The sequence below is a fragment of the Orbicella franksi genome, chromosome 7, assembly GCF_964199315.1.
Source record: "Orbicella franksi chromosome 7, jaOrbFran1.1, whole genome shotgun sequence".
NCBI lineage: Eukaryota > Metazoa > Cnidaria > Anthozoa > Scleractinia > Merulinidae > Orbicella > Orbicella franksi.
In genome coordinates, this window is record NC_138151.1 from 8,558,896 (window position 1) to 8,583,374 (window position 24,479).

The window sequence follows — 24,479 nt, forward strand, 5'->3', positions numbered from 1 at the left end:
GTTGTTTTGTACTCACACTAAGTCATTTGCATGCTTTATAAACCGCCTGTCAACACGCCCAACGCTAGCTGAAATACAATAAAAGATAGTCAATGACCTAGAAGTTTCTGATTATATTTGGGCAGGGCGCAGACTTAATGGAATATAACTGGCCAGTCGGATTGTATTGGGATTGTTTTGGCGCACAATGGGGTCGTGACACGACTCGCGAAATTACTCAGGCTTCTATTTCTGTTACGAGGCGCGTTTGAATATTGAGCAAACGAACTTTCTGGCCATCTTATGCGCAAGGCCTATCCAAAGGTACGTATAACAATTTCAAACTGCAAGTTTTCATGCTTTCGTTCAGCTTCGCTGGCATAACACTTTAGTGCGTCATGACAGAACAGACGCCCTTTCACCATTTGAGTTTTCCGTGTGTTTATGGGAATTTAGTTTGGTCAAACGTCCGGGACTTTTCAAGCGTGAAGTGCTAACAATGAAAAAAGCTTTGCTGTACAAAGTCATTATCTAGGAACACTTAGAAGCCATTTAATCAACCAACCGATTGTTGAACTCGCTAGCCGTCCTGGGAACATACCTCAGTGCACTGTTGTTCGAAATTGTCTGAGAAAACGCTGTTGCGGACAATTACACGACGTAAGAATTTTATCACCGAATGTGGCGTGTTCATGTTGACATCACACCCCAGTGCACATCCATTGTTTACAACTGTAAATTGCTATGCTAATGATCCTAAGATATAGCTATGGCGTGGGAACTTTTTTCAATTCAACTTCTTGAGAGATAACTTATGCTTGAAGTGAAGTTTTAATCAATCATTCGTCTTTTTATCTCTTGTTTTCCGTAGTGCTCTTTTTCTGTTTGGTTTCCTTTCCAGACCAGAGTCACGCGAGAGGATATATGGGCCTTGATTTATTCAGTACCTATTTCAATGATAATGATATTTCCCACACATTTCCGGTGATTAAACACAATGCTAAAGGCTTTTATGAAGTGCTTAGTAATTTTTCTTCCAAGTGGAAAACAGCTATTTTTATAGAATGTGGCACTATATGAACTGACCCTTGTTCTAATTATGTATAAATTATCCCTTGATCTTTTCCAATCTGTCAAGGAAAGTTCTGCGAAAATACGCAAAATAAACATTTCCTGTGCGCAACAAAACCCGGAAAATTCTACACAGGGCTACAAAAGGACTTCTCGAGTTAAAACCGATCGCGTCTTGAGCATCGCGGTTCACTGGTTCGTGACAAAAACAATTTGGTTCATGAAACGTCGATTTTACCTCTGCGTCAAAGAGGCCTGTCTAAAGGCTAAATATATTACTTTCCCAGCTTAAATATCATGAAGCTTTTAAATGGCACAAAACGAAATTATATTATTGAAACGTTGTATAAGAGCTGTAGGGTGTTGTTTAACCTCTTGTCAGGGGCTTGATAAGGATTAAGGAGCTTTTGCTCGGTGGTATTGCAACCGTTTTCATAGCCTCGGCCAGGATTAAAACATGCTTTGCCGAGCAGTTTTGGAGAATCGCAGATATCCAACAGTTTTTTGCTTCCCTCAAGAAAACATCAATTTCCGGTTCACCTACAGTGATGTTTCATGTGCGTGTTTTCTCTTTTCTTGTCCCTTGAGAGCTAGAAAACGCGTATTGCATTCCTAGAAATATTGGCTTGAAATTTTTTCGATATATATTTTTTATGGAATCACAGTGTGCTATATACCTCGCTTTTAACCCCCTATCGGTGTCACGAAAACTCTAATCACAAACTATCAAAAGTATTCTTATTAACTGAAGTAGAAAATGTTGGACTGCACTATATCTGGGGATTTAAAAATGCCTCCAGATTTTTGCTCCCTCTTCAATGTTCTCGTTATCTTGAACGACCTTGAACAGCGACCGTGTAATTTAGTGCTTAACTCAACAGTGCCGTTTTTAATTCAATATTTAGAGATATATTTACACCCGTCCCTTTCTTAACACCTCTTTTCAGATGATATTGCTTCACAGCATTATTAGAGGTAATTAATTGCTGAAGATTACTATGGCTTAAAATCCACGTCGCAAAAACTGAAAAACCTGGGTACACGGAAATCGAATTTTATTCAGTTCCCTCATGTTGGACCAGAGAAACAAAAACACCTAAATTAGGCCTTGTTGTACCCCCCAAAAATGTTGAAAAGTAACATCCAATATATTTTCTTTGTTTTACTGATTATGAAGGGAAATGTACCAAAGAACAAAACTCCTCGCCCTTTCGTGGTCTAATGTTTTTATTGACTTTCATCCACTCAATATAACCCACGGAAAATTTGAAACAAAACGTTAATGACTTCATCGCTTTTGTTTTTTGTTTTGTTATTTTACGTGATTTGCAAGTTAAAAATCTAACGCCCCTTTTGGAGTCGAGTGTCTCCTAGCCTCTTAAAATTATTAGGAAAGATACTTGTACATAGTTGACAGGTTCTTTCTGCCCCAGATACTGTTTTTGCTCGTCTTTCTACGCTGAAACAAAATTTTGTCTTCTAATTTTCACATGGAAAGTGCTACGTTTTGACCTGACAAGACTGCATTTCCATTAAACTCATTTTGAACCGAGAGCTCTTTATAACTCACAATTATGTTCCATTATTAGCACTAACTTAAAATCAAATGGGCTGTCTGATTATCCAGGCCGAAGGCATTTAACTGCGACGATCATTGTCTCAAAACACAAGCAGAGCTTGCACTGGCGCCAGAGCAAATTTACACAAAACAGGCGCCGAAAAAAAAATCAAGCGACCGTAAAATGAATAATGGGCTTGTAAAAAAAACAAAGACGCTTGAAACGATGCGAAGGGTGTGCCAATTCCTTCGCTTTGCCTCACTGGGTTTGCGTGTCGTTCCGAAGGACTGAATTTTTGGAAAATATTGCTTTTATGTAGCGTCTAACCAGGCGAAATTGTTTGATTTTTTTTTCTTGTATATGTAGCGATCGCTTGCCAAGGCCTCTCTATTAATTAAATTTTGATGTGTTCTTTTAATTTTTTATTGTAGCTACCTAAGCAATAAATAATTTAATGGTCGCTAGATGATCAAAACCTGATCAAACTTGTTCAAGTGACATAGAGAGCGCTAAGTTAACTGCACTTAGGAGCATCGGCCTCCTCACCTTAAGATAAACGATTGAAGTGTATTCCCGCAATATTTGATTTCCGTATCAGCGAGATATCAGCCTTGAATATCTGTGTTTTCAATTGTCGCACGTCGACCCTTTTTATTCATCTTTGAACATGTAGGTTACAGTCTTCGAGCTCAAACGATAATGATGCGCGCTAATAACTCCTACAGAATTAAAAACTTTTGGTTCTAGGCGACAGAAATTTCCCTCCGAGTTTGTTTACGACCTTTCATGTCGCAGACCCTCACACCCTTCGAATGCACTGAAGCGATACGTGAAGTTTGCCGAATTAGCATATTAGTTATACATGTGTGTTGACTGTTGGGCAACGCCGCTTGCTCAGCGAACTTGTCATTACATTAGCATAGAATTTACGTGCTTCGGAATGTTGTTAGTGGCATAAATTAAGCAAGAGAGCAGAGCGTAAATACTTGTTCTTTCCTTGCAGGCGTGATCTGTTGTTCGCCTGCATGACAGTGGGCTCGCTACCGACCACACTGCCACTATTGCCAAGAGGTCACCCACCAATCTAACGATGAGCACAAAGAAGGGAGCGAGCAGTTTCTCGAGTGTGTCTGGCGCTGGCGAGCGAACAGAGTCTTACAAGAGCGACACGGCTGAAACTACGAGTAAAACCAAGTTTGGAGACGATGTGTATTCGTACACTCGAGTCTCGAGGATTTCACAAGGGTTCTTCGACAACGACGACCTGGCTTTGCGGCACTATGATGAAGCGAAGGACACCTTCACTGCGCTGGAGGCCGCTTACAAGAGACTTCTTCTTCAAGTGGAAGCCACCAAAGAAGAGCGAAGATTCGAGGTAAATTGTAATTATTCCTCCTTTCGTTAACTTACTAAATTTTAAACCCCTCAACTGAAACCGAACTTTAGCAAATTTGTTTACAAGTTAAAAATTGTAACGGTGAACGATAGCCACATTAAGAATCGTGCGTTGCTCAAATTTAAGTGTTCTAAAGTTTTATTCTCACGACATTTTAAAGTTCTTTTGCAATTTACTGTTGGTAGGTTAATCCAACACATTTATATTAATTCAAGCAATTCACTAGGGACTTCGTGTCAGTGTTTTGTTCATAAGCGTTCTTACAAAAGATTACTTTATTCCCGTTTAATTTGTCAGACAGTTCGTGTATCTTGCATTTCATTGCTTACTTTTTTCTGGTGTGATCGATTGGAATTATATTACACATTGTAACACCTTCCTTTTCTAAAACATTCAAAAGCGTGTATTTAATCATTGCCAATTAACTTGTCAGCTGAATTGTTAATACCAATGCAATGTCAGTGATCTCTTTCTATCGAAAAAGAACCCATTTACTTTTGTATATGCCGTGCGAACGGTTTAATACAATATTGTGCACGAATACATTGAGTCAATATAAATTAGGTGATAATTGAATTAGATAAACTAATGTGGACGCAGTATAGAGTTTTAAGAGATAGAAAAGTTCATATTCTATTCACAAAGTTTTAAAAGAAACTTATATTCAGTTAAACAAGGCGAAGTAATGAGGGAACCCGCTGGGTCAATACTAAGGGAACAAATGATCAATTTCTAAAGCACGCCAAGAAACGTAATATTGATTCTATTCGGAGTACGCAGACCTTTACTAACTTCAAGTTGGGGAAAAAATTCAAACGTAAAAGATGACTGCATATGGTGTTTAGTGTTGTGTGACACGTTTTTGAAGCTCGTCTCTGATTGACATATGTCTGCACCAAATGGCTTTCCGTACTTCAGTTACTTTAGAAAAGTTGTTTCTATCTGTTGTAATAGCTTCACTTTGTTTCTTATCTGTCGCAACTTACCCTCAAAACTCTCTGACTTCTTTTACTTTAAGACTGAACCACTTCAACAAGCAATGGTAGACTGAATATGCAAGTGACTTTGAAAGAAACTGTACTGAAAGCTTCAGCTAATGGAAAAAGAATGTTAATTGCACTTTCTCGCCATTTTGTTAAAAACACAATTACATGATAACGAAATAAACTAGAAGAAACGTAACGCAACAAAAGTATGGCAGCAAAATTTAGTCCAATAATCGATGAACAGTGTTTTTAAGGATTAATTACACGGCTTGTATGCACGATCAGCGTCTGTCTACTTAACTTCTTATCGACTAGAATTTGACACGAAGGTAAATAGGACATTGTTTCTACATTCTAATCTAACATGTTACCTGCTAAAACGAGTGAGCCATCTCGTCAGACGTTGAACCACTGACAAAGTAGCGAAATGGTTTCCTTTGTTGGGGGAGGTTTAATCTGCTTGAGATTATCAACAGATAGACATTTATTCAGACGTAACGTATTTACTCAAAAACTATTTACATAAAAGAAACATATGCCTCGGCATGTTTTAATTTGTTTCCGCAGAATATGAAACTCTAGTTCCTTTTTAACTGGCGGATAGTGACAGAAACCTCCGTGACATCTTTATAGTTTTTAGTAAAACTGTATTTTTCTTTTCAACTTGAAACAATTTAGCTTTCCCTGTTTTAATTTGCTTTCAACCCGAATTTGAGAGTTAAGAGCTTAACTTCCACCTTTTTTTTAAAAGTTATTTGCCACCTTTTCCTAAACGTTATTTGCACAAGGGTTGAACTAGAGAGTTGGAAACTTCTGCTCAAATATGACATGATTTTCTAACAGAGTTCCTATTACAATGCTAAATTCAATTCAAATCTTTTCCGGGCTGGCGAGTGAATGATCCGATAGAACTCTCCGTTGAAAGGTAGATCACATATCATTGTCAAGAAAAATTTTCTCATAAAGTGATGTATTGCAACCTTCGAATGTCACTTTCGATACCTTACTTCCTGAAAAACCTGCTGGATACACCTGCTTAATCACGTTTTGAATCTGTTTTTTCTCTGAATACAGAATTCGCCTGGCTAAATCCTTTAGATGGTTAAATTTTGGGCTCGTGCCTAATCTTGGGGATTGCTAAATTTAGTGTTTGTGAGAGAATTGTTTTACCTCTTTGTTATTAATTGTCCCTGGTCGTTTTAAGGGAATGTGTCTTTCGGTCACGCGCGTATTGCACAAATACTGCAGGCGTATTAGAACGTCCATTGTTTTAAGAGAACAACATACGTGCGAATGCAAACTTGGTCTCGAAACAAAAGTGCTTGACACGAAAATAGATACCGGTTCAGGTTGCATTTAGTAAACTTAATTTACTTATTAGCTTTGGGGCCTAAATTTTACATTCTTAGGAAAGTTATGCCGAAATAAGGAGCATTGTTTGAACATCCGCCAGCATGGTTGTGCAATCGCTTTAATGACCCTTAATCACAGCTGTGGATAAAGCTATTGTTTTGTTTTGTTTTGTTTTGTTTTCCCTGATGAATCGTCAAGTGCACAAAACTCGAACGTCGAGAAGATTAGCTGCAGAGTAAATAAATTTGCTGTTATGTAAATAGGACTAAATTGAATGCAGTTGAAACTCTAGACAGGTCTCACGGTAACTGAATGCGTTAGGTCACGATAAGCTACTCTCTTTTTTTTAAAAATAACAATATTGTTTTTCCGGCTCAGGCTGAATATTCTTATTTTTCTGCCGATTTTAGGCTGAAAATTTTCTTGTGAATATTCTTAGATCATGGCGTTTTCCATTTCCGTTTTATTGACTTTGATGGTGTTAAAGTAATAATAAATTGAGCCACAGTTCAGGCAATAAAGCCTAATGACACGCACAACTTATTGCAGAAGTGTCATGAGCATCGACAGAAGCATATGCTTCTGGCATCGAACATACGGCTAGTGCTTTTTTGTTGTTTTTTGACTAGTTTTACCGTTCAGACAAAGAGAAATTTTTATGCTGTTTAGTTAAAAAGATGTAATTGTATTTGTATGTACAAATTTTCAACACAATTTTTTTTCCCCAAAATTTCAGCCTAGGGTTTTTTCTTAAAATATCCTTAAAATTTCGCAAATTCTGTCCGCGATATTCTTATAAAAGATATTCTTATAGAGGAATCATGAGTGCTACATGAGTTAGAGCCAAAGCTGGCAAATTGAGAGAAACCAGCAAACACGATTACAGTAAATGTCGCGAGTTACTTTAGTCTGTTCCGTTCTTAGATCGTTTGATTAATTTTCTATGAATCGTTGAGATACAACGTACTGTTTTTGCTTTTGTATGCCAAATTTATTGGCTTTAAAAGAATTGTTTTTCTCTCAGAGATTATTCATGAGAAATAAATGAGGTAGCAGTTTTTTTTTTCGACCTTAAACAAGTCCTTTGAAGTTAAGTACTTTTTATTTCTCTTTCCGAAGCTCTGCAGATGTCACGGGTATGTCGTAATACGTCACGCTTGAGTGGAGCGTCTTTCATCATATTTGTAGTCATTTTTCTCATGGGCAAGACTGAAGATTCTGTTCTCAATGTAATCAAATCTGTTACTGAAGCAACCAAGCGTTTCACTAAGAAATGAAATAATACTAAATTTGGTTAGAATTTAAATTAAAATGTAAGCACACTGACAGAAACAACGGCGTTAGAGAACTGCTTTATGCTTGTAGTCCCTTGGAATTTGTTAGCCTACGTGTAGGCATCTGATATTCCCTTTCACACGGAAAAAGTGAAGCGTAACAGTACACTTCTGTCTACACGCAGTAGACAGTAATTTAGTTATTGTATATCTGTAAATGCCTCCAGCAGTGGGATTCCATTCTGTAATAATAAGATTTGTTTGACCTATCAGTGAAGTGATTCGCTCTAGTTACCATAGAGACAAGGGGCGTGATCAGGGTGTATAGAGGGCGCGTCCACTTTGTGCATGATTTACTCAGGCACCCTCCACCATACCGGAGAAATTTGAAAACGGAAGTTTTTACTATCAAAACGCAACAAATGTTTTCCGTCCACACTACGCTTGAGGAATTTAAAATTAAAACGCAACAATCACTGGCCATTTTGGATTTGTTTTTAAGGAAAACTTGATCAGAGAAATCGCATGATTATCGTGACGCCATCGGAAAGTTCCGTTTTCAAAATGTTGTCCGTCCACACGAGAATGAAAAGGCGGCGTTTTCAAATTCGTCCGGTTTGAGGAGCGTTTTTCGAAAAGCTCTGTTTTCGTGACGGTTTAGTGTGCACGGTAGGCCTAACCGTAGAAATCAAGCTGCGTTTTCAACTTTCTCCGGCGTAGCGTGGACGCCCTATGAAATCGGTTTTTTGTTGTGGAAATACAAAGCGAAAGCAGATTGGTTTCAACATAAGTTGCCGTTCCCATGAAAGATTTCTAAAAAATTAGACGGGATTTAACACCCTATATGACAACAGAACTTTCTGGTTTCCAAAGGGTCTTGATAGTAGCAGACAAGTCCAGAATTTTAAGAAAACGACAAAGCGTTTGAGTTCATACAACATGTTTCGATACTGAGTTGCAGACAAGTCAAGAACTTTAACAAAACGACAAAACGTTTGAGTTTATAAAACATGTTTCGACAGTAGCTTCTCTCATTCTCAGTTAATCCAAGTGGCAATATCAAACTAGTCTTTTCTTCTTTTAAGATTGATAACATGTTTGGCGTGAAAGACCCTACACCTGGCGGGCTCCGTTCACGTGTGGTTTACAACGGTTTGCATGTCCGGGCTGTAATGCCTGTTACGTCGGTGAAATGGTCCGGCATTTTTCCACACTTGTGCAAGAGCATTTAGCCAGTGATAGGGCCTCTCACATTTTCAAACATCTGCAATATTGTCACGCCTGTGTTCAGCAGATTGTTTCCATGTTTTGGATCACGCCTCCACCAGTTTTCAACTTAAGACAAAAGAGGCTATTCGTATTCAGAGAGAACAAACCTCTTTGAATCAACAATTATACCATATTAATCTGAAATAATCTCTAATAATTTTGAGCGGTTTTGGTCTGAAAATGGGTATAGATTTTGACCATTTTGGTCTGAAATGGGGTGTGCTTTTTACTCTGGCATGGCATTGTCTATTTTGTTTACAAGAACTATTTTTTCGGCATCAGGTTTGCCAAATTTGTCGCCCTTCTCAAATGTTTACGCAAATGGAAGCATTTCTGGTTAGCCGCGGTCATATATTAGAGCCGCGTGTTAATTCTTGGAGGTCTGAAATGGGGCATCGATTTTGGGGGAATGGGGTATTCCCCTCCACCGGGTTTTTTGGCCTATTATATATGCGTGTCTCGTTTCACGTGTCTCAAATCAATCATATCCCATACAATTTGCATGAAATTAGCGAACCCGAAGAGCTAGTGATACTCTTTGTTCAAACAATGCATTACATTGTAGTGAAATGCAAGTGGATTACAGTATTATATTTCGTGTTTTTTTAAAGGAGGTCGGCCACGGTGTTTTGGGTTATTTTGACCACTTACAAAATTATCTTTAAACTGAAGTAAATAATAGTTTAGTAAGACAGAAAAACACCAAAGAGATAATAATAAACCACAAAGGAACAAGGATAGTTAAGGATGGAGAAGATTGACACGGATTAGAAGCGACGAACTCGAAAAATTTAGGCTAAACTTTTCTAGATGTGCAAACCGTGACGTAGGTCCTTTAAATGCGAAGTATAAAGTAGGCGTTCTAGAATATTGAAGTCTGAACACAGTGGTTTCAAGTTTCAGACGTTTCCATGGTTTCAATCAAGCTTGTAGTGGCTTTTGTGAGGAAAACAGAAATTACTGGAAAGCTAAGAAAAAGAACGAGTAATGAAACTTGAATAATGCCAGAAAAAGATTGAAGAAGATTGTACTGCCATAATATCTAAATTTAATTTATGTTTAAAATATGAAGTTTTTACTCTCAGCTTACAATAATTATCTTTGCTGCACCATTTGAAATGGTTTTCACGAATTTTGAAAGGTTTGATTGACAATTTCTGTATTTGAACATTGTCACGAGTACACAAGAAATAGAGAACAAATCGAACGCGACCAAACTGATCAAAATCTGTTTTCTTTTTGTCAAGTAAATGATAATAGAGTATAGAAACTCATCAAGCGCAGTAGACTGTCCTAATATACCAGCTCATTGTCCTAACTAGCATGAAACAAATGTATTGTTCTTGTTCTTGTGTTATTTTTGCCATTGATAAATATATTTACAACATATCAATGTAGAAGGCAAGGAAGCCTAGGGAAGCCAATAAGGCTTATGTAAAGGACTAACTTAAAGATATCTAAGACTTAACAAAAGAATAAAAATGTTGTCATCGTCACACAAAATGATCATAAATTAGGATAAAATGTAGTTAAGCAAAACTAAACACGCTAATGCGCAAAAGCAAAGGAGGGGAAAATGTGTAGCAGTACCTCTACATAAGGGGAATCAATATGCCAAGTCCGCATTTTTCGAAGGACTCTTGGGAAGTTGCTCCAAGTTTGCCCCTGTCCTTGTTTAAAATCCAAATTTTATTTTCCCTTTTTCCAGACTGAGAGATGGAAAACCAAGGTTGATAACCTTACTCGACAAAACCAACAGCTTCAAGAACAACTGCTCGACTTCAAATCAAGGTACAATAAACAACAGGAAGAGCTCTCCTCCATGCAACGCCGGCTTCGCGAAAGAGACCGGGAAGTAGAGTCCCTACGACGCGAAGTAAACACCAAGAACAGCAGCATGGAGAAGCTCAGAACGGAGAAGGTGGTCATTGAGAAGGAGCTCATGATAATGCGAGACCAGATGGCCAGTCAGGTTAGTCAGGTGCAGGTCCTGGAATCGTCTCCTGACACAGAGTCTTCGTTCCTGCAGGAAACGATCTCTCAGCTGGAAATTGATTGCAAAAATGCGGCGGACGAGAGGGACATGCTTCAGGGCGAGCTGTCAACGCTACAGACGAAGTTTAACCAACTACAGGCAGACTGTGACAGGTACCGTAGACAATCGGAGATGGCAGGGAAGACAGGTAACTTGACCATCAGTAGGTATGAGATGCAGGTGCAGACTGTAGTGAAGCAGAGAGAGTCATTCAAGCAACAACTGGATGACCTCCGCGAGGAGCTCAAGAAGGCCAGGGAGACAATTTCTCGATTGCAACGTGAGGTACTGCAGAGTCAGAATGACGCTAACAAGTACAAAGAGGAATCCATCTTGAAAACGCACAGGATAGAAACTCTTCAAAACCAGAACACGACACTTGAAGATAGTCTGGAGAACGTTAAAATGGAGTTCTCTAAGTGTCAAACAACGGTGGATGTACAGAATCGGCAACTGCTGACACTGCAAGAAACGATCACGCTTCACGAGAAGACCATCCAAGAATACTCAGTCACGGTGAAGAATCTACAAGAAGAAAAGGAGACTATCGAGAGAGAGCTGGTCTTGGTGACTGGAAAATTTTCCAACCTTGAGTCATCTCAGGCTAAGCTTCAAGAGCGAGTAAAGGAATGGGAGTCGGTGGAGGTGCAACTGCGGAAGAGGGTAGGTGAACTGGAGACGGAATTGGAGGTGAAGAAAGAGAGAGCTCCCGACCAAGTTGATGGGCAGCTCGTCAGTAAAGTTGATGATCTCCAATCAAGGCTAGATGAGTCCGTCATGTCAGTGACCGACCTTCAAGGAAGATTCGACATTGTCATCAAGGAACGAGACGAGCTCAGAAAAGTTGTGGAGAATCTGAACTCCAAAGTGGTAACAACAACTGACTCGCTGCGTCGTGCACAAGACGAGAAAGCAGAACTAGAGCGAACGGTGGCTGCAGACCGTACCAAGATATCAAGGCTAGAAGTTCAATTGGAAAGTGTTAGTAAAGCGAGAGACAGATTCAAATTTGAGTTTGATTCGGAGAAGAACAAAGTGACGCAGATGAAAAAAGAGCTAATGGTAGTGCAGCAGGAGTTATCTGAAAGCCGGCGAGCCATAGAGCGGCTGAACGGAGAGCTAGACAAACGAGACAAGACGATTGACGAGCTGAAGACCAGAGTGACCTCTCTTGAGGCGAAGGTTGATGACTACCGCGAGGAATCAGAAAAACTGGAAAGGCGAATCCATCTACTGGAAAGCGAGAGTGAGGAACTTCGGTCTGAACAGATGGAGCTCCAGAAGAGGCTAGGAGATTCTGAGTCCAATTACAAAATCACAGCGGAAGAAAGAGATCGAATCAATGAAGAACTTCAAACTGTATACAAGGACATGTCAAATTTGCAGTCTAATTTTAACATCGTGGAGCAACAGAGAAACGAGTTAGAGCATCAGGTGACGGTGCTAACAAACAAAATCGTCAAGCTAGAAGATGAACTTAGCAAGGTTAAAAGAGAGAGCTCTGTTTTAGATATCGAAGTGCAAGAGCTGCGGTCTGTTAAAGCTCGGAATGCAGAGGAAATCGAATCGTTCAAGAGTAAGCTTTCAGATTTGAAGAAACTAACAGAGGCTTACAGGAAAGAAATTGTGGAGAGAGACAACACAATTGAACGATTAAGAGGAGAATTAGCTGACGCGACATCTGACAAGGATAACATCCTCGCAGAAGTAAATCGACTAAGAACTGAGAATGACTTTGTGAAAGAGGAAAACAAGGCACTTCAGAAAGAGCTCGATGCAGCCAAGGAAGAAATCTTACGTTTGTCCTCTTTGTATGATACCGCAACGCAAAGCAAGGAGTTGCTTCAGACAGATTTTGAGGTGGTCCAGACAAGGGTGTCTGATCTTGAGTCGACGTACATGGACTTTGAGGAGCGTGGTAAGGACGCTGGAGTTCTTTTGGAAGAGGAACGAGCGAGAAATGCGGACCTAGAGAAGAAAATACGCGAACTTACTGAAAAAGTGAGATCACTGGAAACCCAAGTCAACGACAGACAAAGGGAGATTGACAAGTTGGAGAATGACATGGACGTCGCTGAGGAAAAGATGCTCACGTTAAATATCGAAATTGAGCGAATCAACGAGGAGAAGAACAAAGAGTACCAAAAACTACTGGCGACAGAAAGCAAGTTGAAAGAAGTGGAAAAAGACCTCGACACTGCCAGAGTCGAAAAAGATCGGGCTGAAAAAGAGTTGTACAATCTCCAAAACAAGATATCTAAGCAAGAAACTCAACTTGAGACCTGCCGTAGACAAATCACCCAACTTCGAGAACAACTGGACGCTGCCAACAAGAAGATTTTTGACAGCCAAGAACGCTTCATTCAAATTGAAAGCAAGTCGGCGCAGCAGGAGAAATTTGGTGAAACCCTTAACACCATGATAGCACGAAAGGATAAGACAATCGACGAGCTGAATAACAAAATAAGACAGATTCAAGATGAGTTGGACAAAACCAAACGACAACTGAACAAGAACACAGCAACATACGACATATTGAAGACTGAAAAGGAGGAGCTGCAGAGGAGGATTGTCCACTTACAGGGAAGACTTGATGATACTGAGCTGGAAATTAGAACACTGAAGCAAAGTCGCCAAGAGCTCCTACGTGATGTAAGTTCAAGAGATCACAAAATCACCATCCTTGAGACACAGCTCACTAGCGTTACCAAGGAGAGAGATCACTATAAAACGGAAGGTGCCACAGTAAGAGAGGATTATCGTAAAGTGAAGGAAGAGCTGATAACCACACGAAACAGTTTAGTAGAGAAAGACCGGCTCATCAACAACCACGTAAAAGAAATTCAGGACAAAGCCAACTTGGTAGACACTCTCAATAACTCTAAGAAGAATCTCGGCGATGAGTTGCTGAGCCTGAAGAAGGAGCTTGAGACAACTCGGTCTTCCAGTCAAGAAAGGATCAGAGATTTACAAGGCCAACTCCAGCAAGCAAATATCAACATTTCTAAGTTGGAGGTTAATGTTACAACGTTGAGCAGAAAAGGTGAAATTAGCGAAAAAGACCGCAAAGAGTATGACGATAAGATATTTGAAGTTGAAAACTTATACAAGTCCACCCAGGGTCGAGAAGCTGACTTGAGAAACGAGGTCGTAGCCTGTAATACCAAGATCCTGAAGATCGAAACGGATTTCAAAAAGTCGCAAAAGCGCGTGTTTGAACTAGAGCACGAGACAACACAACTGGAGAGGACCGTGAATGAGCTGCAAAAAACACGGGAACGAATTGACCGAGAGAAAGCTGATTTGAAAGAAGAGCTTGTCAATGCCAATACCAGGATATCAGAATTGGAGCTGAAGTCTGAGTACGATGACAAGGAGATCGCTTCCCTGAAAAAGCAGCTAGACGGTACACTTCAGAGATCTTCCGGCGTGAGTAGAGAGGATTATTTAAAGCAAGAACAGCAGCTGGTCGAATTGAAATTGATAGCAGAGACAGCTCAAGACAGGTTGAACGAGAAAGACAACCTCATACGACAGCTGGAATCGGCGAGAGCTTACCTAGAGGACCAACTGGAGTCCGTAAAGAGTGTCCTTAAAACTACCGAAGAAGACTTTGAGAGACTCAAGGACGAGATCGGCAACTTACAGGCGGAAAATATCGAGCTCAACAAAGTCATCAACGAGCTTCAAGGAGATGTAAGGAAGTTGACGCTGGAGAAAGAACGTCTTCAAAGCGAGCTGGATAACCAAGTAAATAGGTTTACGTCCTTGGAGGAGCAACTAGCACAGCTCACTCGAACCGATGAGACAAACAAAGAAAAGATCGCAGAGTTAAGATCTTTACTGAACGAGAGTCGAGAAAAGGACATGATCCAGCAAAAGACCATTAACGAACTTCAAAGCAAAGTTGACTACTTAGAAAAGGACATGGATGACAAAAATAAATTCATTGAAGATCTCAAAGACGCGAAGACAACCCTAGAAATTGAGATAGATGAGTTGAGAAAAGCACTCCGCGGGTTGCAAAACGACCACAATATCGTGGTGAGAGACAAGGAAGATGTGGAGAACAGTTACAAGCTCATCTCCGAAAAAACAACATTGATAGAGGATTCGTTTGAAACCAGCAAAGGTGAAGTTAGGAGACTCACGGAGGAAGTTAATGTTTTACAGAGACGACTCACCGACGCAGAAAGCGAAAATAGAGTATATCAGGACAAAGAGAGAGATCTGCTAGAGAAACTTAAGAACTACCAAAGCCAGCTTTCCAAACTGGAGTCGACTAACGAAGTTCAAAGTGAAAGAATCATGGTGTTGGAGCAAGACGTGATATCGCTGAAGGAAGAAATCGCCAACCTCTTGAATGACCGCGACCGGGCAGTAAGAGAGTTGCTGGTCGTAAACAAGGAAATAGAGGAAAGAAACACGCAGCTTTCACGACTAAAGAAAGAACTTGATGTCGTCAACAAAGAAAAAGCGGAAATGGAAGTGCAAATAGAGGAACATGTCAATGTTGTGTCTCAAAATGAAACGCAGCTTCTTAACGCTGAACGCCAGCTTCAGGAGTGGATGGTTCGTGGTGATGACACCGATGCCCAGCCGGCGGAAAACATCAAAGCAGAAAGAGACTCCCTTCAAAAAGAGGTTTATGTTCTCAGGCAGGAGATGACCACTACGAAAACTACGCTGGACAAAGTTCAGAGGAAGAAGGACGATTTAGAGAAGGATAATTTTTCACTGAGGAAGCAAACAACGGAGCTCGAGATGAAAGTCAAAGCTCTAGACCACGAAAACGAAGACCTGAATCGTGAACTAATCAAGGATCAGAAGAGAATAAGTGTTTTAGAAGGTGATATTCATCGGCTCAACGTAGACAAGAACAACTTGCTCAGCGAATTGGAGAAAGCGAGGGGCACGCTGGACAAACAGCGTGATGAGAATGTGATCCTTCAAAGAGAGATTTCTGAGCTCAGAGCCATTGTGGATAATTTCGACAAGGCCACGGAAGAGAAGAACAAGCAGATTGAGTGGTACCGTTCTGCTAACAAGACCCTGGAAGAAGAAGTGACAAACTTGAAGCGAAAGATTGCGACTTATAGAGAGGACTTCGATAAGGCTCAACACGAAGTAGCAGCCCTTACGTTGAAAGTACAAGAACTTGAATCCAAAACTGATGGACTTCAACATAGCCTTGAACTTTCAGATAACGAGAAGAACAAACTCAAACAAGAGAAGACGACCCTCCTAACCTCCTTGAATGAGTATAAGACCAACTTTGCAAATGCCAAACGAGAGGTAGACAGGCTGCAGAACGAAATCCTATCAATTAACCGCAAACTGACCTACCTCCAAGCACGGAATGAAACACTAGAAGAAGAGAAAGATCGTTTGAAGAAAGAGATTGCAGAATTGAAAAGGGAGAACACTGAGCTGAGAGCTCGCCTCAATGCTCTGCAGTCGGAAAGAGATCGATTGCAAACTGACATCACCATGATAAACAAGAAGTATGTAAATATACAAACTGTACAGTCGGACAAAAGAGAAAAGAAACCAACAGATGCAGCCACTCTAAGAAGACTAAAGGACTTAGAGGAGTCGTACCAAAGAGTTCTAAACGAGAAAGAAGACGCGGAGAGAAGGTACCTGGACGGAAAAAGGAGAGCATCAAAACTTGAGTTGGAGCACGGAGATAGTAGTCGAATTATCCAGTCATTAGAGCACGAGCTTTCTTTGAAAGTGAAGAGGATATCTGACCTGGAGGACAGCCTTTCGGAGCTTCACGGAAGGGATGTAGTGGACGAGGGAGACTACAAAACGTTGCGTAAGAAGGTGGTTAGTTTAGAACAAGAGTTGCAATCTGCCAAGAACAAAGTGTTCCGTTTAGAAGCCTACAAAACGTCCTACGAAGAAAAGCTGAAGGACTTACAAGACGATCTCTTGGCCAGTCAGCAAAAGACCGCCCAGACCGAGACGATGTTACAAACCAGTCAAGATCAACTGAGCGCACAACAGAAGGAGCTTCTGGAGGCCCTCAAGAAGATGGCCGACTGGGAATCGGCTTACAAGTCTGCGAACAACGCGAAGATAGAGCTTCAACGTACTGTGCAAACTTCACAGAGCAAGATCATATCCCTTGAAGAGGAGCTGCAGAACCAAATGAAAGAAAACGCCCAGCTCAAGGGATCTCTCGACCAAATCAGAGCTTGGAATGACACACTCAGAGAGGAGATCTCCAACCTACAGAAAAAGTTGATAGAACAACAGAAGTACTACGAAGAGCAAATTCGCGAGCTGGTGGAGAAGAAGGCGATAATCGAAAGGCTGCAGGAAGAGAACGAATATTTAGAAGTCGACAGGGCCGAGCTGAAGGAGGAACTCGATCGTGTTCGAACAGAACTGGAGAAAACTGTCATGGAACATCGCGACACGAAGTTTGAGCTTCAAAAGCTTCAGATTCAGTACAGCGAACTAGAGGGTACTGTGCGCATACTGAAGGATGAAAACGAGAGGCTTAAAATGGAGCTTGCGTCTCTCCAGAAGCTTTACGATGAGCTTAAAGTTTCCCGCGAAGAGACCATCCGTGTGCAAAGCATTTCAACTGTCGAAGCAGCACCTGACATGTTTTCTGTGGATCTTAGCGCTGAGTATGAAACCATTAAGGTAGAACGAGATACCCTCAAAAGAGAAAACGACGCATTGCGAAACAAAGTCAGTGGATTGGAAAATTCCCTCGAAGAGGTGAAAGAAGAAAGACGCAAACTTCAGGAGAAGATCCTTGAACTACAGAAAACGGTATCTGAGAGAACCCAAGAAATACAGATCTTAACGGCAGAAAACAAGAAGGTTACATTAGAACTTCAAGCACTAAGACGCCGTTTTGAGGACCTGCAGCAAGAGGAAACAGAATGGGGACAGGAGAGGGACCTATTAGTGAAAGAAGTTGAATCTATGCAGAGAAAGCTTCACGACCTTGTGTTGGAGAGCCAGAAAGAAAAAGTCACTGAAGTTTCCTCAGAACAGATATTTTCTACCATGGAGGCTGATTTCAAGAAACTTCAAGAACGGGAAGCTCAGTTGCAGCTAGAACTTTTAGCTGCGTTGAAGAAGGTGTCCACTCTGGAGCATGAGTTAGAGACAGAAAAAGAGAGGAACAATGGGCTACAAGGTTCAAATCGAGTGCTTGAAGAAAGGGTTACCACACTCAAAAGAGAAGTTGTTGAATACCAAACTAGGATCTCCAAGGTAGAGATGGACTACGAACATATCCAGGAACGAAATAAGGAGCTTCTCAACCAGTTGGCCGAGCTTGAAGTCCAGCTAGAATCTATCAAAGACTCGAGCAAGTTGTCCCAACAAGGAAAGTCTGATCTAGAGAACGAGGTAATTTCCCTCAGGACTAAGGTGAAGAAATTACAGATTCAAGTTGAAGAGGACAAAAAGGTACAGGAGACCTTAAAGGCTCAGCTCGCCGATTATAAAAATATGGGAGACAACCAGTCAAGAGATTTCGCAGATCGTGTCAACGAACTACGAATCGAGATTGAAACGTACCGCAAGGAAGTTGTTGACAAAGAGCGCATTATTAAGGAAATGCAGAATAAATACGCTGATTTAGAGGACGACATCCATAAAGCTCGAAGGGATTTTCAGAACAAACAGCTAGAATGCGAGGATTACATCCGAGACCTCGAAGGAAGTAACCAGCAAAAAGCAGACATGGAAATCGAAATCAACACACTCCGTGGACAAATAAGAAACTTCGAGATTCTTCTTGAGGAGCACGAAAAGGACAAGAGCGAGCTGAAGCAGAACATCAACGAGATTGTCAGCAAGGGAACCAATCAGAGCAATGACCTTAGGAAACAAATTCAAGACGCCACGAATCAAGTGGAGATTTGTAAACGAGAGATCATTGAAAAGGAAACCATCATTCGTGAACTCCGAGAGCGGGTTAACCAAGCAGAACACCAGCTTCACATCACCAAGAGTGAGTTAGACACAAAAGAGAAGGACTGCGATGATTACTGCAAAGACTTGGAGGATGCCAAGAAAGAGAAGGCGGATATGGAAGTAGAACTTCTTGCGCTAAGAAGCAAGATTACTAAGCTGACGGTCCACATCGAAACTGAGAGAGCCGAAAAAGCGCAACTTCAGGCGCAGTTAGTGGACGCGAGGACCCGCGGCGATAAAGAATCAAGTGGTCATGCTAAATTCGTGACTGAGTTACAGACCAAGCTTGACAATGCCAAGAGAGAAATCAGCATCAAGGAAGACGAAATTGAACATCTAAAGTATGAGTTGGAAGTAACCAGAAGAGACCTTCTTTCCAAAGATGGCGAGTTCAAGATATCCTTAGAAAAGATAGAGCAGATCACTAAGGAAAAATCTGAGCTGACTGTCGAAATAATGTCGCTGCGGGAAAAGGTCATCATTCTGGACGGCGATGTACAGAAAGAGAAGGTCACTAGAGAGGGCATTGAGAGACAACTCGTTGATTCCACAGCTAAAGGAGAGACAGATGCCAAGTTCATGAGTGAACAGATCATTGAAATCCAGACGAGGGTGGAGAGCTACAAAAAAGAAATCATCGAAAAAGAAACCATCATAGAGAAGTTGCGATTCCAAACCACATCATATGAACAGGAAGTCGACCGGCTCAAGAGAGATTTCTCCTTCAAGAAAAGCGAATGCGAAAGATACTTGCAGGACATCGAGACGCTGAAACATGAAAAGTCCGAACAACTGGAGGAAATCAGTTCACTTCGGAATACAATCAACAAGCTGGAGATTCACGTAACAGATATTCGAAAAGACAAAGAAGTCGCAGTCGCCCAAGTGGATGAGCTGAAAAGTAAAGGCGAGAGTGAAGCCAGCGTCATGCATGAACAAATCATCGAGATTCAAACTCGCATCGAAGAGTACAAGACAGAAATTATCGAGAAAGAGACAGTCATCGAAAGGCTCCGCGTCCAAATTTCAAACAACGACGGCGAGATTGATAAGCTGAGACGCGATCTGAACACCAAAGAAATCGAGTGCGAGGGTTATATCCAAGAAATCGAGAAACTCAACCAAGAGAAGTACGACCTCGAGGCACAACTTTCCACGATTCGAAGCAAGTTTGACGTACTTGTAAAGCAGATGGATGAGGCGCGTGCCGACAAGAATCAAACAGATAGTGAAACGAACGTCTTACTGGTAAAGATTACCGAGATCGAGAGCAGAATAGAGGTGTACAAAACGGAAATCATTGAAAAAGAGACCTTGATCGAAAAGCTACGCATTCTCAACAATTCCAACGAGCAGGATTTGGAAAGACTGAAGCGAGAACTCAGCAACAAGCAGGTGGAATGCGACGGTTATATAAGTGAGATCGAGATCCTGAATCAAAAATTGGCAGAGTTAGACATCGAGCTTAACCATCGAAACAGTCGAGTCTTAAAGCTAGAAGGATTTTTGGAAGACGAGAGGAAGGACAGGGACATCCAGATCAAGAATGTAAGATCGACACTCGAAATCGACATCACTTCGTTGCAACGTGAGCTTGAGACGAAGATCCTTGAGTGCAATGGCTACATTAAAGAAATCGAAGAGCTCAACCAGGAGATTTTCCGGCTGAAGGGTCTACTGAGACCAGAGAGGGAGGTGGAGGCACACTACACGACATCCTACATCATGCCGCCGAAAGGAGTTACGGTAACCCGAGAGGTTGTCGTTCCCCAGGAATCCACGCAGACGGAATCGTCGTCTTCCACTTTCGGTCACACTGAATTTATGGTCGATGTCAAGGAGAAGACGAAGCCAATAGAGATTTCCAACTACGAGATGAACCCCAAACGAATGGTCAAAATCAGAAGCCCGTTCGAAGCGGGTAGACAAGACAGCGCGGGCAGCAGCGAGCAAAGCAGCACCAGCACTGTCACAACAAAAATTACCCGAATTCAGAGAAGTGTCAGTCCAATCCAACGCATTCAGGTCGGCGCAGGATCTGACGAGCCGTCCATCACTGTTGTAAGTAATAACGGTGAGACTAGTAATACTCCACCCAGCGGCCCTATTAAAATTAAGCACCTGGAGTCGAGTACCAGTCCCAAGGCTAACGTCTTCCTAGACCCCACAAAAACATCAAGCCTACAACGAACAAACAGCAAGCCTACTACGTTAAATGTTGCAGACATTAGAAGCCAAACCACAACTTCCACCAGCAGTTCTGTTATGACCAAAATTACTCAGTTGCAGACAAGTTCTATGTCAGGCTCAAACTCTTCATCTTCCCCGACCTTGTTAAAATTACAAGCGCAGTCCCCGACGGGGAACAACTTCGAGACAACTGAGAGCCAAGAAAACAATCAAACTGTCATTTCACAGGTCGAATCATCTCACGGGTCAGCGAGCCCCATTCGTGTGAAAGTAGAGGCGGAGGAGAAATTACAATTTGAGCCGGTGCAGTTTCACGTTGACAGGAAGCCTTTGCAGTCATCCTCTTCCAGATACCAAACGGTGAGCACACACTCCTCTACGGGTGGCGAATCCGCATCGGGGATGACCAGGGAAACTAGCACACGAACAAGGAATGTCCCCGAGTTGAAAGAACAGCGGGTCGAATTTTCGCGAAGCAGTTCAAAAAGCAGCAGTCGTCAACAGGGTTCCAGCAAAACGTCAGAGCTGTAAAAAGTAGCCGCTTAAAAACATTATATTGAAGGGAACACTTGGGTATAAGGAGGAACACGCCGCGCAGGTCAGAAATAACCATTGTGGAGTTGGACTGCGATTTGGACATTGAAGGATTAAATGTTATTGCCTTGGTCGCAGTCTTATGACAGTTAAAATGGACCGTAAGGAGCTGTTAAGGTGCCAAAAAGTGAGCACACGTAAGTTATTTTCAACTTGGAGATGACAAGGTAAACAGTTACTTTTGACCCCCGGCTTTTGACCTGCAATAGATCGTAACAGTGGGCTAAACAAACCAGAACCATGCACTATGTTAATGCGCTACTATGCTCAAAAGAAAAAAGAACATTTTCGTTAGGATGAAAACTGCTTGCGTTTTGAGTTTTTCATTTCTTTCCGAGAGCGAACCAAATGACTTTAATCTTTAAATATCAGCTGTGTTAATACCAAGCAGAATAAGATTGCGGGTACATAAAGCGTTCCCATCTGTTGATTTTAGTTATTGGCCCTCTTAGCTGCCTCAGTCGTATGATAACTTACCTTGTCACCTCCAACTTGACATTAGAGTAAAAGGTATGTGTTTTGACAAAGATACGTCGACAAAATACGCCATAATTCATGAAGGTCCGAGGGCTAGGTATGCTCCAGTTTACAGAACAATTAGGGTGCAGTGCAAAATCATTTTCTCAAGAACATCGACTAATAATATGCCAAATATGGGATGCAGTCATAAATGGTGTAGATAAACGTGGTTTATTGAATTTTTTGAAACACTCCTATCATTTTAGATCATTTGAAATTCACAAAGGAGTTCAAACAGATCACTGCCTTAAAAACGTTTCAGAGGGACAAAACCGTAAACAAACAAACAGACCCCGAGGGCATTACTAGTGAAACTGACGTCAGAAGTAACATCACCAACTGTGAGATCAGACACATTTCGATGCAAACAAACAAACGAACAAACCAACAAATGTATGTATCTGCGACTTGACAATCTCTCGGGGTTAAGAAACGTTTGTTTACGGAAGTTCTCTTTGTAGTTTAGCTTAGTGTGACATTTCTCAATTCTTCCCACTCTAATAATAAGATTATTACAACTTAAAAGGTAAACTGATGTATCAACGCTTCGATAAATAATGCTGCGTAGTTTAATGGACGTAAGAAATTGAAGTTTCTTCAACTGAGTCAACGTCATGAAATTAGTCATTTTAGCTTAGCTATTTATTTTTCTAGATCTAAACAAAGTGCCTGATTATTAGGGCATTATTGTAAAATTCAAAGTTGTTGTAATTTAAAATCTTACTTGGTGTCAATTTCAAACCATGCAGAGGATCATGAGCCTCTTCAATTCGGGGTGAAAATGTCGAATCCATTGGTGGTTCTATCTTCATTTCCTCAAATGAAATCTGAGCAGTCCTCTTATATGGCGTTTTTCCACTCTGAAATACTCGTACAAGGTTTCCTCGACAACAAAACATCGTCTACAATTTGAGGTGATAGACGCGCCTTTTATTGGTGCAAAGGCCTGTTTCAACTGATCACTTTGATGGTTCACAATTTGACACTGTGCAAATACTAAATGTCTACAAAATTTCTCTTTCTTGTATATTGTTACAAGCAAAAAATTAGAGGTTATAGGCAAGTTTCAACTTTGGGAAAATTATTAAAACAGGACTTGTTGGGCTAAATGGCCTTTACCATAACACTAATAACTCCAAAATTGGAATGAGCCATAACAGCCTTAAAGCATCCTTTAAAACTGAAAACACACAAAATTCCAATTTGTAGTTTGCAATGCTTCAGTTGCTTGTTAATTTCTTGTGGAAACCTGGCAAAACAAAACTCAGTGCAGACAGTTAAAAACAGGTCTACACAGTTAAGTGACCGCTTGACTTTTGCAGACGATGACAGAGGAGCTTTAAAACAGTATAACTCAAGGTAAAACAATTGGGATTGTTTTTTGGGATTATTAAGATTTCGTTATTTAAATATAGATAATGTAAAAGCTTCGTCAAATGTCCAGCTTCATGATAGTTTATATGTGAGAATTTGAGATTTGTTGCCTCAGTTGCAGCCCAAGAGAATTGCTCACAAACATGTAGTGAACACTGTCTCTTGCGGCTGAACTATTTTAAGAGAACAGAGTCCAATTCACCAGATGTTTCTCTCATAAAATGATTTAAGATATTTTCTTTGGAAAGGGAAATTTAACATTGGCTTAAATGTTGTAAGTAAATAGGGCGGCCACAAAACACAAATTAAACATTTCTTGGTATATATTGTTAGTGTCAACAGGTGTAATAAAAGATTAAGAGAGGATTTAAATTTGGTTTCTGTTTCTGTTTTGGCAATGTCCCACTCTCCCTTTATTCCTTTACCCCCTAAGGCGAATGGCAGTTTTCCTAAATCAGCAAATAAAGACTCTCTGCTTGGGTACAATATACCATTTGAAAGGTAATGTCAGCTTATTTAAGAACTGACATCAGCAGTTATGAAAGAGAGTAATCATTTTGAGAGAAATTGTTTTAAAATGTGAAACTGAAAAGCATCCAACACATCAATTCTCAAACATTATAGGTATGCCCCTGACCTATAGCTTATTTAGCAGGTCTTAGTACATATCTTGATGTGAAACAAGTCTTGCATTCTATGTGCATCTCAAAAAAGAAATTGGAAAATAATGGGGGTGGTCAACCATGCCTTAGATAGGAGGGGGTCACAATTTTATGCCTTCAATGAGCAGATCTTTACAAGGCAACTTTCGTGGCAAAAATTCATAGAAATCTCTCAAATATTCACAAAGTTATGACGTTGTGTGCCAAATGGCACTCTTAGGGAGTAAAGGGTTATAGCACTCTTGCCACTGGATTTGTCACACAGTGC

At 40.8% G+C, this 24,479-nt stretch overlaps 1 protein-coding gene across 2 annotated transcripts; it reads left to right on the top strand.

The window, feature by feature from the left end:
* The first annotated feature begins 64 nt into the window (after positions 1–64).
* On the top strand, positions 65–23,921 carry LOC145493289 (uncharacterized). Of its 2 annotated transcripts, XM_081472715.1 has the most exons (4): positions 65–303; positions 3,613–3,984; positions 10,596–20,933; positions 21,291–23,921. In XM_081472715.1, exons 2-4 carry the CDS (start codon positions 3,700–3,702, stop codon positions 21,591–21,593), a joined length of 10,926 nt encoding a protein of 3,641 aa, XP_081328841.1. In that variant the 5' UTR covers positions 65–303; positions 3,613–3,699; the 3' UTR covers positions 21,594–23,921. The 2 variants fall into 2 exon arrangements, with proteins under 2 accessions (XP_081328841.1, XP_081328840.1); XM_081472714.1 differs by having other exon boundaries at positions 10,596–23,921.
* Positions 23,922–24,479: the final 558 nt, after the last annotated feature.

Bases quoted from the DNA above. Each gene is read 5' to 3' on its own strand.
- LOC145493289 (XM_081472714.1), top strand. From the start codon at position 3,700: ATGAGCACAAAGAAGGGAGCGAGCAGTTTCTCGAGTGTGTCTGGCGCT. The intron at 3,985-10,595 runs GTAAATTGTAAT...CCCTTTTTCCAG, and splicing joins AAGAAGAGCGAAGATTCGAG to ACTGAGAGATGGAAAACCAA.